This window comes from Passer montanus, unplaced genomic scaffold, assembly GCF_014805655.1.
Source record: "Passer montanus isolate IOZ18808 unplaced genomic scaffold, ASM1480565v1 scaffold101, whole genome shotgun sequence".
NCBI lineage: Eukaryota > Metazoa > Chordata > Aves > Passeriformes > Passeridae > Passer > Passer montanus.
In genome coordinates this window covers 1,849,577-1,864,744 of record NW_024356616.1, presented here as the reverse complement: position 1 = coordinate 1,864,744, position 15,168 = coordinate 1,849,577, and the positions used below count along the sequence as shown (strand labels likewise).

Here is a 15,168-nt window from a genome sequence, read left to right as displayed (position 1 = left end):
CTTGGGTTACAGGAATTTTCTCAAATCAGTTTTGCTCCCCCAGTTCCTTCTGGGCCTTGTGTGACATTTATGTTTATGTAATCTACCCAGAGAGCCTTTGACTTGCATAGCAGTGCTGGTATGTTGTGCTCAGGGTTCTAAATCTTGCCTGGATTGCTAAAAGGGAGAGTGCTGCACATTCCCCTGATAATGCTAAGTGCACAGTGTTTCTAGTGGTTATGAAGAGTTAAGAACACTCCAGTTTCTTATGTAAGTTGGAATAGTTCAGTTTTCCCACTCAAATAAGCACTGCTTACCTAGGTCTGGCAGTGTTTCATCTTCCTTCCTCTCTTTGTGTTAAAAGGGCTCTACTCCAATCATAGATCAACAGCTCCAGGCTGCCTCTTCCTAAGATCTTCCCCAAAACACCTCTTCCCAAAACACCTGTGATTTGTGGCTCTTTCACCTTCCACAGTGCTGAACAGCAGGTAAGGACACACCCTGCTTCTAAGGGTCAGAAGTGCCCCTGGATGTCTGCAGTGAGCCCTAACAACTGCAGTTCACTTTGGGACTATTGTGATATTAATACAGGAATGAGAGAATTCTTCACCCTCTTACAAGCACACAGAACCCAGTGCTCTGGAAAAGCAAGGGCTGGTTTTCAGCCTCCACCCTACCTTCGGGTACTGCTGCTATGGAGACAACACTGACTGAGCTACAGCATCCAACACCCTCCCACAGCACTTGTGCAACCCTTGAATAACCCCATTTTCAGGGGCTGTTTGCAAACTGCCAGTGCTCAGGTAGGAAAATGAGCACTTCCCTTGTGAACCTCCTAAAAACACTGGCTTAATCCCCAAAGGCCCAGATTCTGACCCTCTCTTGGTGGATGACTTCATTAGTGTCAGAATTTGGAGCTCAGTGAGTGAGGAGAGGCTGGAGCTCAGTGAGAGAGTTAAAGGCAGGTACCTGTTGATGAAAGGACACATTGAAAATCTCTCCTCCTAGCACAAGGCTCCTTTGCTCTCTGAGATGCAAATTTAAAGGGTCAGGTCCTTCAGGCAACAACACCAAATGCTGCCATTTTCTAGAGGTTCAGCTCTGTTCTCCTTGTGGGACTGAAGAAATACCCCTACCTAAAGGGCTGCTGCTTGAGCCCAAGTGATTTACTTAATGCACACTGCCCTCCCTGTTTTTCTGTGACCTTTAATTTTCATGAGGTCTTTTGTAGATGGGAGAACATCAGGATGGAGTGGGAATAGAAAGCATGTGTGTAACTGAGTAAAGTCTGGGGGGTTGAGAGCTTCAAACCAAGGGTGGTTAAAATAATTGACAGGACAAATGAAGTATCTGTGACCAGAAGAGCAACGTGCTCTGTCACTGCACTGAGAGGGACTGTGGGCTTGTCCCCTGCTGTCCCTCTTTTGATGCAAGGACAGCAAAGCTATGCCAGCCAGTGATATCCTTCAGCTGGAGGTACTGGGGGATAACCATAGCCTTCCCCTCCTTTCAGAGATGAAGACAAAGCTGAAAGTTGAGCAGACCCTGCACAAAGGACCCCTGGAGAGACAAAGCTTTGTCACCTGAACCTTGTCTAGGAAAATACAGCAACAACCCTTCACCTTCCTGAAGGGAGCAGCTCTTGTAGCAAGGTAATAACAGGGTTCCTTAAACCCCCTGTCATTCTATCCACCTTCCAGAGAAACTCAGACAACTCTCAGCATGCTCAGAAGCTTTTGTGCCTTTTTGTTTTCCTTTCTGGTCCAAATAACTGACTGAATCAGATGGCTCTGGAGCCAGCACCCATAACCAGCCATGATTACAGGGAACTTGGCTGTGTGATGTGTCAGGATCTGGCTGCTGAATGGATTACACTTACATGACTAATTCCAGGTGGTCAAAAACATCCACACAAACACTTTGTATCTTCAAGTATTCCTCCTCCTTGGTGCCTCTCCCAGGGGGAAAGAAAAGGTTAAATTGTTAAAATAATGAATGGGTGGATTGGTGTAATATTTAACTAATTTGGAAAGAAAAGTAATAACTCATGGTATTCAATAATTACTGTTGCATATACCAGTGACTGCAGAGCCTTCCAGTTCTGGGGGCTGAAGAGACTGGGAAGCAAACAGAAGGATGAAAATACACAGGCTAAAAAAATCACTGGCAACCTAAGATGGAGAAACACAGCAGTTCTGCTGGGGAATTAAAATGGGCCCAGAGCAGGGACTGCTGACGTGAGAAGAAGGGCTGAGAATGGAAACTTTCACAGATGTAGGAAAGAGAAAAGTTTCTCCTTAGCAACAGTTTATATGTGCTGGTCCACACTGAATCCTGGGCAGGGTCAAGTGCCAGATTTTCCACGGAAAGAGGCTCTGCAGTGCAAAAGGAGAGGGCTTGAGGCTTGAACCTGGATTTTCTGCTCCCCTGGTCCATCCCCTTGCATCAGCAGTAGGTGCTGGGCTCCGTGGAGCTGTTTTGGGAGCTGAGCTGCAGCAGGAGCTGCAATAAATAACCCACACAGACATGCTCACTGAGGCACAGCCTGCCCGCATCCAGGCTGCTAAATTTAGATCCCTTCAGCAAAGGAACATGGGCAAAGAGGCACAGGGATGAGACAGAGCTGGAAAAAACTGAGAGGCTTGGTTTATCCGTGATAATAACAGCACATTTGGCATCAGAGGAACCAAAGGTCCTGAGGATAAACATTTGAAGACAAGATACCTCTATTGCAAGGTTGATTTCCCTCTGTCAGCTTTGTGATCATGTCCATGGCTGATCCCAGCAGGGTCACATCAGGGTAAAACAAAGTCCCTTTTCCTGAAGGGTTTTGGCTTGAGGGCACTGCCATTTATCGGGGCAAAAAGAATAATCGTTATGCAAAGAACCATGCTAAGTGAAATCATGGCTGTTTGCAATGCAAAGTGCTTAGACAAGGGCTGAGGATGCTGAAGAGCCAGAGAGGTGCTGTGGGAGCACAGGAGGCACGATAGAGATCAGAAATCCTCACAAACAACACCGGGGGAGTGTTGTTTGTGAGGAGGCTGAATCAGGACTTCTTCCTCGCGGGTGTTTCTGTCTGTGTGCTTCACGATGCCGTCCCCCTCGCTCCCCCCTGCTGCAGGCAGGAGGAGAGAGCAGAGCCTGCAGGCAGAGCCCTTCTGCTCCCAGGGATTTTACAGGGAATGCCGTCCCAGCCTGCCAGCCCTCCGTGTAACCCCAAAAGTGCAGTTTGGGGTTCCATCCCAAACCCGCAGTGTGAGTGAGCTTCCCGAGAACACCCTGCTCTGGATCACAACCAACGCTCAGGGATGGGCAGGGCAGGGCTGGAGCTCCCTCACGTCACTGCCGCGTGTCGCCAGGGCGGGGACTTCGCCACCCAGGACAGCCACCAAAGCTCTCCCCACCTGTGCCAGGGACCGCGCGGGACAGCAGGTGAGTGCCAAGCGTTCCCCTTGGCATGGGGACGGCGCTGCATGGCCGGAGGTGCCTGGGAAGGTGCCCGGGAAGGTGCCAGTCCCCGCTTTTTTGCGGGAGCGGCAGCCCCGGGCTGGGCGATGCCAGCGGTGCCGCGGCACTGGGGCAGCCCGGACTGGGCTGAGCCAGGACGGGGCAGCTGGGATGGAGGAAGGGCTGACCTTTCCCTGTCACAGAGAGAACAAGCGGCTTTTGGTTCCTGTTTGTGCCGTGCCAGGGCTGGCACGTCCTGGCCGCTGGAGCGCCGAGGGCATGGCAGAGGGTGTGCGCACAGGCTGAATGAGGCGTACAAGGCTGTAAGAATCATGTTTTTATTCCTTCCGAGGGCAGTGGCAGATAAAGGTCATAGTGTGGGAGGCGCTGGGATACCTCAGCTGTCTCGGGAGATCCTTTCTGGAGCTGCGATCTCGGAGTCAGTGGCCCTGCGGTGAGCCCCAGCCCCAGCCCGGGCACCCCGGGAGCGCAGCCAGGGCTGCATCCCGCACACCGGCAACAGCTGCCGGTGGCCGAGCTCTGGAAAAGCTGATTCGGCTCTGGGTGTGGGTTGTGTTTGGGTAAATGAAGGAACTCGTCGGACAGGTCCAGTGTTTGCCTCGCGAGGAAAAGGGTCACAAAGCGGTGGGTTTCCATCCAGACCCGAGGTGTAGGACTGGCAACGCTGCGAGCTCAAACTGGGAGGGGGAAAGCCCTGTGTTTATATCCTGTTAAGCTGTTGGAACTTTCCTTGGTGGTTCCTGTGTGTGTGCTCTGAGCACAGTCAGGAAAACCTGACTGTGTGCAAGCCTAAACTTGAACTGGCCAGCACATGCAATAGTGTCAGCACTTCCCTGATAAATCAAGTTTATTCAGCTTTTAGAGGATGTTTGATATGGACTTAAAACAGGCTGTTTAGCTGATAAAGCCTGCCAGGGAAAGATCATCCATGGAAAAAAAAATCGAGTAATGGGAGGGATGCCTCCTACACTCGCACTCTGTCACCTGGGCACAGAGTGAGCTTCTTCTTCTCTGCCAGGTTTATTGTGCCAGGCCTTTATTCTGGGGTGAAGCAAACAACATCAGGATCATAGCACTGCCTGGCTGACTCTTGCATGCAGTTTAATTCTTCAAAACACAGAGCAAAGTATTGTTCCTGTCCTGGAGCTGTTTTTCCCTGATTGAGCTGCAGGCCAGGAATTGTGTTAAGCTGCTGAGCACTGGCAAATCTGCTGAGCAATTCCCTCTCTCTGCTTGCCAAGGGGTGGCTTAGGAGAGTTTCATTCATGTAAAGCCCCAGTTCCTGCAGACCCCTTCAGCTGTGAAAAGGTTACAGGGGACAGCCTGGCTGTGCTCTCCCACCTGTAACCTCAGAGGCTCATTCTCACACAGAAATGCACCAGGAACAAACCAGCACTTGCAGACTGAGCAGTGGCTTTGCACTGCTGCCTTTCCAGTGCTCTGCTCTTTCAATTCCCAGTGGTGTTCCCAGGATGGAGAAATCAGTCTTGCAGTCAATACTCAGTGTGGTATTTCTGCTGTTAATGGATGTTGCGAGAGGATTTGCCCTGAGTGCAGTACACGCAGCCTCTCCTCATGGTTTGGTTTCCTTCTGCCAGCTCATTTGCCCTCAGAATTTCTCTGCTTCCCTTTCCCTTGCTACTGACCTTTATTTTGCCCTCTAATTGACTTGCTCAACCAGCCTGTCTGATATTCCTGCTTCTGTGTACCAACCAGCTCCATCACAAAAACAGCAGTGAAATTCGGAGCCTTCATTTAGTGTCTGACCAAAGCAAACAAAATTGGCTTTTTACTTCTGTAAAAAGATTAGAGAAGAGCAAAGATGACTTTTCTGAGGTCTAGGTCATGCTGTGATCGCTGGAATTCATGACCAGATGAAAGGAAGCAAACTCAACAGTAATAATTGCTGTATGTTGCCTGATTGCAGAGGGTGTAGTAAGTTAGAGGTGCACCCGGGAGTGCCCGTGCGTAACAGGTCCATGGCAAGTGCCACACAGAGTTAACTGGCCTGAGCAGCTCCTGTGCATTCCAGGTCTGTAGGAGTCATGTGGAGCAGGAGCAAACACACTCCTGGTCTTGCACAACTCTCTGGGCTCGTGGATAGCAGCTATTAAGCACCACGAGGAGAATTAGGAAGAGATGTTATTCACTGCTGGCACCTCTGCTTCTGCTTCAGGGCTTTAATGAGAGAACTCGCTCAAGCCTGGAATAAAACCACACATTTGGTGGGTGGACTTGACTTGTTGTCACTGTGTTTGCATCTTTTGAGTTTATTTTTTATTTAATTCAACCCTACTGTATGTAGGTATCTCTTTGAGTCTGCCTTTCCTAACTCCTCTGTTCTGATGCTGGGGTGAACTTGGGTTGTGGGGAAGTGAACTTTGTCCTGGTACGTGACATCCTGTCAAGGGATCTCAGGAAAATTTGGGTGTGTTCATGCAAAGACTCTCTGATTGCAAACAAAAATGTGAACAGAACTAATAACCCTGGGCAGATGGCAAGGAAGCTTTGGGGATTTTTGAGGGTTTTGTCAGTTAAAACTACAGCCCTACAAGGAAGGACACAGTTCACCAAACTGAGGGCATGTTGAATATAAAATGTTCTATTAAGATAATAAGAAGGAAAATAATTCTCCTGCCCAGTGTTCAAGTGAGCTTCTCCTTTGTGTGCTCACCTACACCACAATGTCTCTGCCTCCCAGGCAGGATCCAGGAAGGGTTAGGGCTGTGTGGGCAATCTCAGCCTGCTTCATCCTCACCCTGCTCACCCTCACCCTGCTCACCCTCACCCTGCTTCATCCTCACCCTGCTCCCCCCGAACCTTCATCCTCACCCTGCTTCATCCTCACCCTGCTTCATCCTCACCCTGCTTCATCCTCACCCTGCTTCATCCTCACCCTGCTTCATCCTCACCCTGCTCACCCTCAGGCTCTCACCTGCCAAGGTCAAAGCCATGCATTTTGGAGGACATGGGAATCAAGTCTATTTTCTTTGCTCCAGGGCAGCACTGTCTGCTTCTCCTTGTAGCCTCAGCCAGGCTGTCACGCAGGCAGTAGAGAAGAATCATTAAATTACCAGTGCTAATCACCTGTGTGTCCACAACATCCCTCCCAGCCTGGCCCTGGCCCTGTGCTGTCGTGATCCAGCCTTTGCTCAGCACAAAGCAGGGCTGGACACTCTGGGAAGCTGCCCTGGGCGTTCACTTGGGCTGCTCAACCTTGCTTTAGTCCTCAAAGAATTAGATGGTTATTTAACCAGCTTCATTAACCTTCGAGGGAAGGTGTATTCTATTAATAATTTGCTAGAAAACTAACACTCCCTGTGTTTTATTATTGCAGCTGTCTCAGTGCCCTGGACACAGACAATAACAGATTGACCAGATCCGAGCAGGATGGTGAGTGAGTGTGTTTGCTGTGCCAGGCTGTGCCAAGCCTTTGCTCTGACCTGATAAATGTGGGGAGTGGAGCTCAGATAAGGACACAGCAGGAAGAACACTGTCACTGTCTGCCCCTTCAAGGGGGTGAATTTATCACTTCTTTCTGCTTCCTCATTGTAGGGGAAAATGACCCACACATACAGGCTTTTGCCATTGGGGAGTTAATGGAAAACCAGATCAGATATTCAAATAATCCAAAGAACATTAATTTCTGCAGATAAACTTCCTAGGCATATTATTGTTTCCAGGTTGAGCCTACAAGGCAGCCATTTCTATGGTTGTTATTACAGAATCTTGGAATGGTTTGGGTTGAAAGGAACCTTAAACATCATCCAGTTCCATCTCCAGCCATGGGCAGGGACACCTCCCACTGTCCCAGGCTGCTCCAAGCCCTGTCCAGCCAGGCCTGGAACACTTCCAGGGACAGAGGAACACTTTTCTGCCCATTGAGTGTTAAGTGGTACTTTTACCACTGATGATTTTCTTGGGAACATGAAGAGCTTTGCAAGAAAAGTGTATTTCCCCAGAAATTGCACCAGACCAGAGGCAGGAGAAACCTGTTTGTGAATTCCATTTCGGGTAAAACACTGCACTTCTTGGTGTGTTATTGAACAGAATGATGGTCCTTGATTGCTCTTAGAGAAGTCAGGATGGGGCTTTGCTGGGAACAGCTTCTTCTGTGATTTACATGGAAAACTGCTAGGAAACAGAGATGTCAGGCAGTGTGCCCTAATTTAACTGGAAAACAGATACTGCATGGGCAGCCACATTAAGATATTTTCTCTTTTCAGTTGAATCCCTGTAGCTTATTTCTTATGTGGCTGGGAACAAACCATTTCATTTTTGGAATGGATGGAACCTGGTATGAAATCACTCATGTTTGGAGGGTGGACTTTACTTGCTGCCACTTTCCAAAAGAGATGTTTACATCTTTTGAATTGTTTGTTTTTGTTGTTTTTTTTTTTCTTAATTCAGCTCTGCTCTGTGATTGTCTCACTTTGTGACTACTTTTCATAACTCCTCTCCTTTGGCTTTAGGCAACAATCAAGGGTGTCTCAGCTTTCAGTGCTGAGCAAGAAGCACAGGCTCTAAGGAAGGCCATGAAGGGCCTTGGTAAGTTATCTCCCTCCACTGTTAAACCTTCTTTTTCAGCTCTGCTGGTTGGGAAGGTTTTTACTGGTGTTTTTTTGGAGGGGATGTTCAGCTATTTGCATCACCTTGTGAGGGCACTGGAGGGAATTGGGCAACTTGAACCCCACTGGAAATCCAAGTCTTGGCCACAAAAATGTCTTTAGTCAGGCTCTTGTTTTCTGTGTCTGTGGTGTGGTGCTGCTGGGCTGAGGCACTCATGCACACATGAGAGCCAGGTTGTGCAAGGATGTGTGTAAGGCTGTGTGGCCAATGGCACACCCTGGGCAAGGCCAGAGCAGGCCTCTGGGTCTGGTACAAGCAGCTTGACTGGTTTTCTTTGGTTCCTTCCAGGCACAGATGAAGATGCCATCATTGAGAGCTTGACCAAACTGAACGTTTCCCAACGTCAGCAAGTTCTGATCACCTACAAAAGCACTATTGGCAGGGTAGGTGCTCTTCAGAGATCAGTGCCTGTGCCTCTAATTGGGACTTTTTTGGGTTGTACCACTCGGGTGAAATGTGAAAAACATCCTAGTCTCCATAAGAGCATGATTGGCACTGAGCACAAGCTTTCCTTGGCCAAGATTTTTGTTTTTGTTCACTTCAGAGTAACTGTTTGTCCAAGAAAAGTATTGACTGAGTTCTTCCTCTTCTCAAAGGCCGTGTATTTTTCTCCTTTCTTCTCTTTCTGTCTTCTAGGATTTGATTGATGACTTGAAGTCTGAGCTGAGTGGGAATTTTGAAAGGGTGATCATTGGTTTGATGACTCCTACTACCATGTATGATGTGCATGAACTGAGGAGGGCTCTAAAGGTTTGGAAATCCTTTTTCACCTCACATGACTTACGGTCAATTCAGTATGCAATGCCATAATTGTATACTAATTATTAATTTCTTATTAAGCTATATCTAATAAAAGTCCTAGCTGTCAGAGTTTTGTCTCTGGTTCCCCAGGGAGCAGGGACAGATGAAGGCTGCCTGATTGAAATCCTGGCCTCTCGCACCAACGAGGAGATCCGGCGCATCAATGAGAACTACAAACTCCGTATGTGACACGCTCTGCAATTTCTTACTGGTTCAGAAGCCACCTGTGGGTGTGCAGGGGTGTGTGGAGAGGCAGGAGAAGGGTCTGTCAGCACCAAGGACAAGAATTACACCCAGAAATTGAGTTGTTGGAAATGTAATGGGGTGGGGTGGTTATGTCTGTCAGCTGGAGGTCTATCCATGGTGGATCTTTTGCCAGTTTTATCCTGGCTGTGCTTTTTAATTTTGCCCTGTACCACTCAATATGGTGGCTGGATTGCTGTCATGAAAGCCAAGGACAAGAGCATCCTGGCTTGTCCTAGCCACAGTGTGTGGCCAGCAGGACATGCCTGTCCCCCTGTGCTGCACTGCTGAGACAACTTGTATCCTGAGGACAGTTCAGGATGGATGTTAGAAAAAGCTTCTCCACCCAGAGGGTGGCTGGGCACTGGAACAGGCTCCCTAGAACAGCAGCAATCCTGATGGAGCTAAGGGAGTGTTTGGACAACGTTCTTGGGCACATGGTGGGACTCCTGGGGATGGTTCTATGCAGGCCCAGGAGCTGGACTGATGCTTGTGGGTCCCTCCCCAGTTAGCAAATCCTGTGATTGAGTGAGTAACAGATGTGCTGTGTGTGTGCCCTGGCAGAGTATGGCTCCACCCTGGAGGACGACATTGTCTCTGACACATCCTCCCTGTTCCGCAGGGTCCTCGTGTCCCTGGCCACGGTGAGTCCAGGCTGGGGAGATAACAGGGCTGAACATCTGCTGGACACCTCTCATTTCTGATCCCAAAGTTGGCATACAGATGGCACTGGAACAGGCTCCCTAGAACAGCAGCAATCCTGATGGAGCTAAGGGAGTGTTTGGACAACGTTCTTGGGCACATGGTGGGACTCCTGGGGATGGTTCTATGCAGGCCCAGGAGCTGGACTGATGCTTGTGGGTCCCTCCCCAGTCAGCAAATCCTGTGATTGTGTGAGTAACAGATGTGCTGTGTGTGTGCCCTGGCAGAGTATGGCTCCACCCTGGAGGACGACATTGTCTCTGACACATCCTCCCTGTTCCGCAGGGTCCTCGTGTCCCTGGCCACGGTGAGTCCAGGCTGGGGAGATAACAGGGCTGAACATCTGCTGGACACCTCTCACTCATTTCTGATCCCAAAGTTTGCATACAGATTGTGAGCCTTCTGTCAGGCTTTGAGAATTTTCTATAAATCCATTTCCCACAGAGGTGCTTCAGGCTGGCTGCTGTTTCACTTCCCTTGCATTTCACCTTGCCAGCACTTCACACCAGCTTCTGCAGGGAGAGCAGCCTCACTCTGCCATGCCTCAATGCCATGTGCTCTTTTTAATAAAGTGGATGGCTGCTAGTTTCAAAAGAACAATCACATCTGAATCACATTTTGCTGTATTTCTAACCCATTACTCAATGTTAACAATCCCATTATACATCTCCAGTGACTGGTTTTGAATGGGGATTTTGCAGGACTTACTTCCATTAGTTGCTCTGTTGAAATGAGTTTTTCATCCTTGTATTACTGCAGGGTAACAGAGATGAGGGAACATTTGTGGATGAAGCCCTTGCTCAACAAGATGCTCAGGTGTGTAGCAATTTGCTTCCTGGAAAGGACTGTCTGGGTTTGTATGTGATGTGTGGTGAATCCCTGCTGTTTATAGACCTCTTTTTCTCAAGGTAGATGAGTAAACCTGAAGTTGTGCTAGTCAGCAGTGCCCCAGGTGAAGACTTGGATATTAGGAAATATTTTTCCCCCAAAAGAGTTGGGGTGGAGTCCCCATCCCTGAGGGGATTCAACAGCCATGTGAATGTGGCACTTGGGGACATGAGTTAGTGGTGAACTCAATGGCCTTAGAGGGCTTTTCCAACCCAAATGGTTCCATGAAGTAAAAATCTCATTATATACACCTGGTGTTCTCAATTATCCCCACTTTGTTCATGTCTTCCAGGCCCTGTATGAAGCTGGGGAGAAGAAATGGGGAACAGATGAGGTGCAGTTCATGTCCATCCTCTGCACAAGGAACAGGTGCCACCTGCTCAGAGGTAGGACCTCTCTGGTGTGCTGGGTTTTTCCCCTGCTTTGAGGACAGTACTTTTGTAAGAGCTTTGTACTTGCTCATTAACTGGTTGTGATCCCTTCCTGAGACAACAGATATTCTCAGGGCCAGTTGATTCAAAATGGAAGTTGAGTAAAACACCCATACAACCTCCTCTAGCCTGTAAATTGGAGATAATGAAGTGTGACTCCCATGGGACAGAGCTAAGCATGGAAACTGCATTAAATAGCAGTTCTGGAAAATCCTTGCAGCAGTGGTAGGCTAATTAGCAAGACAGTTGATAATTAAAATGAGTTATTTCTGAGGGGCAGCCCTGATTTAGCTTACAATGTCATGGTAATGGTGCAGTGTTTGTACAGGCTATGAGGAGCTTGATCTTGCAAAGTGATCCTCGGGGGTTACACACTGAAGCAGCTCACTTGGCTCTTTTATCCAACTCTTCCTCCTAGTTTTTGATGTGTACAGAGTGATTGCTAATAAGGACATCACAGACAGCATTAAATCTGAGATGTCAGGAGACCTTGAGGATGCTTTGTTAGCTGTGGGTGAGTTCCCTGCTTTTAATCTTTGTCTACAAACTAATTAAATAATTAAAAATACTGTCTCTTGCCCTGACTGTTTGCACAGCTTCAGGAGGCACATTCTTTTTCGTTGTTTTACAAGCCACAGTGTTTTAATCTTTGCAGATGCAAAGACCTGGTAAGAAGGTTCTGTGCTTTGTATTTCTCTGCCAAGGGATGCTTTGGCAGATGATATTTGCTGTCTGAAAGCTTTAAAGCCTTAAAAATATTTTATTGCTGTGCACTGGGCATGGAGACATCAATTGACAGCAGGTCACTGACTCTGGATGTCTGCACTGTGCTTGTTCAGTTGCATTTTTACAGAATAAATGTCTGCACTGAGAAACTGCTGGAAGGGTTTGGAAGACTTTATCCTTCAGTGTTTATTGGTTTTAATTATCTTGCTCTTGTCTCCCTTACAGTAAAGTGCATGAGGAATAAACCTGCTTATTTTGCTGAAAGACTGTACAAATCCATGAAGGTAAAGAGATTTTGCTATTTTCCCTCCTGCCTCTCCATGCTCAAGTCAATTAGAGAAAAAGAAACTGTGTTAATTGGAGGGAAAAAAAGAAAGAAGTCTGAATTTTTCTCTGGAGTTGTTTTCCTTCAGGAAGCTCAGAGCTTTTCTGTGGAGGTGTTTTCCTTCAGGAAGCTCTGAGCTTTTCTGTGGAGGTGTTTTCCTTCAGGAAGCTCAGAGCTTTTGTGTGGAGCTCTTTTCCTTCAGGAAGCTCAGAGCTTTTCTGTGGAGGTGTTTTCCTTCAGGAAGCTCAGAGCTGGTAATGGATGCCTGCATTAATGCAAAAATGGTCTAGTCAGGAGTGGATTCCACGGAAGGCCAGGGCTCAGTGCCTGTCCCTGTGTGTCCCCAGCCTGTGCAGTGCTGTTGTGTCCCCTCAGGGCCTGGGCACTGATGACAGCACTCTGATCAGGGTGATGGTGTCCCGTGCTGAGATTGACATGCTCTACATCAGGAGGGAGTTCCTGGCCATGTATGGAAAATCACTGCACTCCTTCATTAAGGTGAGCTCAGAGTCTTACACACAACTGGGTTTGCTAAGCAGCACCTAGGAGATCCTCAAAACAACATTTGGGTGTTTTAGAGGAGGTGGAGTTAAGGAGACTTTACATTTATGTACTGAAAACCTTCCTGAATGTTCTTGCTTATGAAGTTGTCAAAGAGGATACAAACACTACAGTCAGTCATTTATGCTGAAAGGAATCCTGCTTTCCATGGAGCTGCAAAATTAATGGTGTTTCTTTTGTCTGTTCTCTTTAGGGAGACTGCTCAGGGGACTACAGGAAGGTTCTGCTCAGGCTGTGTGGTGGGGAGGATTAAAGGAGGCCTGAGGAACCTGCTGGGTGATGGGAAGCAGCTGATCATGGAATGGTTTAGGTTGGAGAAGACCTTTAAGATCATAGAGTCCAATCATGATAAAGATTTCTTCCTTTTATCTTTTTTTTTTTTTTCCAAATGCCTTATTAATTACTCTGATTATTGACTTAGGTTAGTTCATGTTCTGGTTAAAAGGTTGACCTTTTTGATACACTTTTATGCTTGGAACACCCATTTGCCTACTAACTGGGCTGGTGAAGCCCAACTCACACAGAATGCTGTAACCAAAGGTATAAAAGTTGTTTCCTGAGCAGCTGCCCCTCTGCTGTTGTGCTCACCAGCAAAATGCATCAACTAAAGCCAACCTGAGAGTGAGAGGCTGCCCAGGGAAAAGCCAACCTCATTGGTACATGGAGGCTACAAAACACAGGTTTGCTTCAGTTTTTCAGTAGAATTAAACCACAAAGAAACCAAATCTCTAAAATACAAACACGTTTACATATTAACTTGCCTCTGTTAGTGTGGAGCATTAACAGCCTGGCTGTGCTGTGTGTATATGTTGCCTGTAAGTGGGGAATTGTCACTGGTGACATGAGAAAAACCTTTTTCTGCCCTGGTTAGAGCAGCCCTGTGATTTTGGTCTGTCTGCTGGATCATGGAAATATAAATAATGTGGATTATATTATAAACCTGCTCTGGATAAAGTGCTGTGATTGGAATGGTGCCTTTTAAGGAATGACCTGTCCCCAAAACCCCACCTCACCAGCCTGCTGCTGGGGTAGCTCCCTGATTTTCCTGGGACACATTCCCAAATATCCCTGAGGGGATTCCCCAGACCTGCCTGGGACAGCTGCCCAAATCTCCACCACTCTGCCAGCCAGCTGCCCTGTGTCACAATCCCAGAAGGGACCCGTGTTTGTGCCTGGGCCTCACGGGGTGTCCCCATCAGCCTCAGGGAGAGACTTCTCCCCCAGACCTCCAAAAATGGGACTCTGCTTTGCCTTAGCAATTTATTTTTTGGATAATCCTGTTGTGAAGGATCAGCCTGAGGCTGCTTTGGCCAAGCTCCAGCACTGAGGTGGCTGCACCCCAATCCCATCCCTCATTTTCCTCTAAAACAGGCTGGAGTAGGAGATGCCTCTGTAACCTCCAGTAAAATCATTTTCTCGTTCTCTGGGCTGCCACTGGAGACACATTCCTGAGTTTTGCCAGCAGAGGAGGCAGAGCTTTACCCAGTTCTGAGGGGAAAAGCCCAGCCCAGCCCAGCAGCTGCAGAGGTGCTGGCTGGGGGGGGTTCAGTGCCTTGGGTCAGGTTGGGTTTCAGAGCGCTGGAAAATAAAATGAATAAACAATTTGTTTCTGTACTTCCCATCGCGGTGGTGTGCTCTGGGAGGGGACACGGCTGGAATTTGTTTTGACCCCAGTCCTGGATGGGGAGTGGCTGCAGCGCTGCTTCTTATGCTAATTCATCCACGGTTTTCATCTTCTTTGTATCCTTTTCCTCTGGTAAGGACTTTCCAACACGTGAACTCAGTATTTGTCTCCTATTTATGGTCTGGTTTCTGGAAATCGTCCTTTTGTCCATACATTGCACACTCCAGATGTCCAACCTCAACAATACGTTTCTCTCCCAGGCTGTGTTCATTGAACTCCATCAGTGTGTTTATGTTCCAGTAAGTTTCAGTAAGTTTCAGTAAGGTTCAGTAAGTTTCAGTAAGTTTCCCAAGCTGTTTTTCTACAAAAGCAGCTTATGGCAACTTTGCTAAACACTGGCTAGGAGTAATTTAATAATAAAGCACCAGATATATATATAGATAGATATATAGATATACACACACACATATATATATACACACACATATATAAATAAAAGTACATATACACATATTTATTTATTTATTTGTATATATATTGCTTTATTCTTAAATATCTAGATATACACTATATATAATATAAATAATATAATCAATTAAATACATATTAAATACAATATATATTATATAGATAATATATAAATAAAATATATAAATAAATATATATAAGAAATATATCTATTTCCGAAACATTCCTTAATATTTCTTAAATATATATTTCTATTTCTTAATCATTACCTATATATATAGATATATATATATAGGTTATGTGTATATATATAGACATAT

At 47.0% G+C, this 15,168-nt stretch overlaps 1 protein-coding gene across 3 annotated transcripts; it reads left to right on the top strand.

The window, feature by feature from the left end:
- The first annotated feature begins 3,311 nt into the window (after positions 1–3,311).
- ANXA4 (annexin A4) lies at positions 3,312–14,370 on the top strand. Of its 3 annotated transcripts, none has more exons than XM_039716559.1 (13): positions 3,312–3,414; positions 6,788–6,843; positions 7,923–7,998; positions 8,368–8,462; positions 8,716–8,829; positions 8,971–9,061; positions 10,053–10,132; positions 10,585–10,641; positions 11,006–11,099; positions 11,563–11,658; positions 12,096–12,154; positions 12,571–12,693; positions 12,950–14,370. In XM_039716559.1, the coding sequence occupies exons 2-13, from the start codon at positions 6,841–6,843 to the stop codon at positions 13,007–13,009; spliced, it is 948 nt and encodes a 315-aa protein (XP_039572493.1). In that variant the 5' UTR covers positions 3,312–3,414; positions 6,788–6,840; the 3' UTR covers positions 13,010–14,370. The 3 variants fall into 3 exon arrangements, with proteins under 3 accessions (XP_039572493.1, XP_039572486.1, XP_039572501.1); XM_039716552.1 differs by lacking the exon at positions 10,053–10,132 and adding an exon at positions 9,688–9,767; XM_039716567.1 differs by lacking the exons at positions 3,312–3,414; positions 10,053–10,132 and adding exons at positions 3,663–3,752; positions 9,688–9,767.
- The last annotated feature ends 798 nt before the right edge of the window (positions 14,371–15,168 follow it).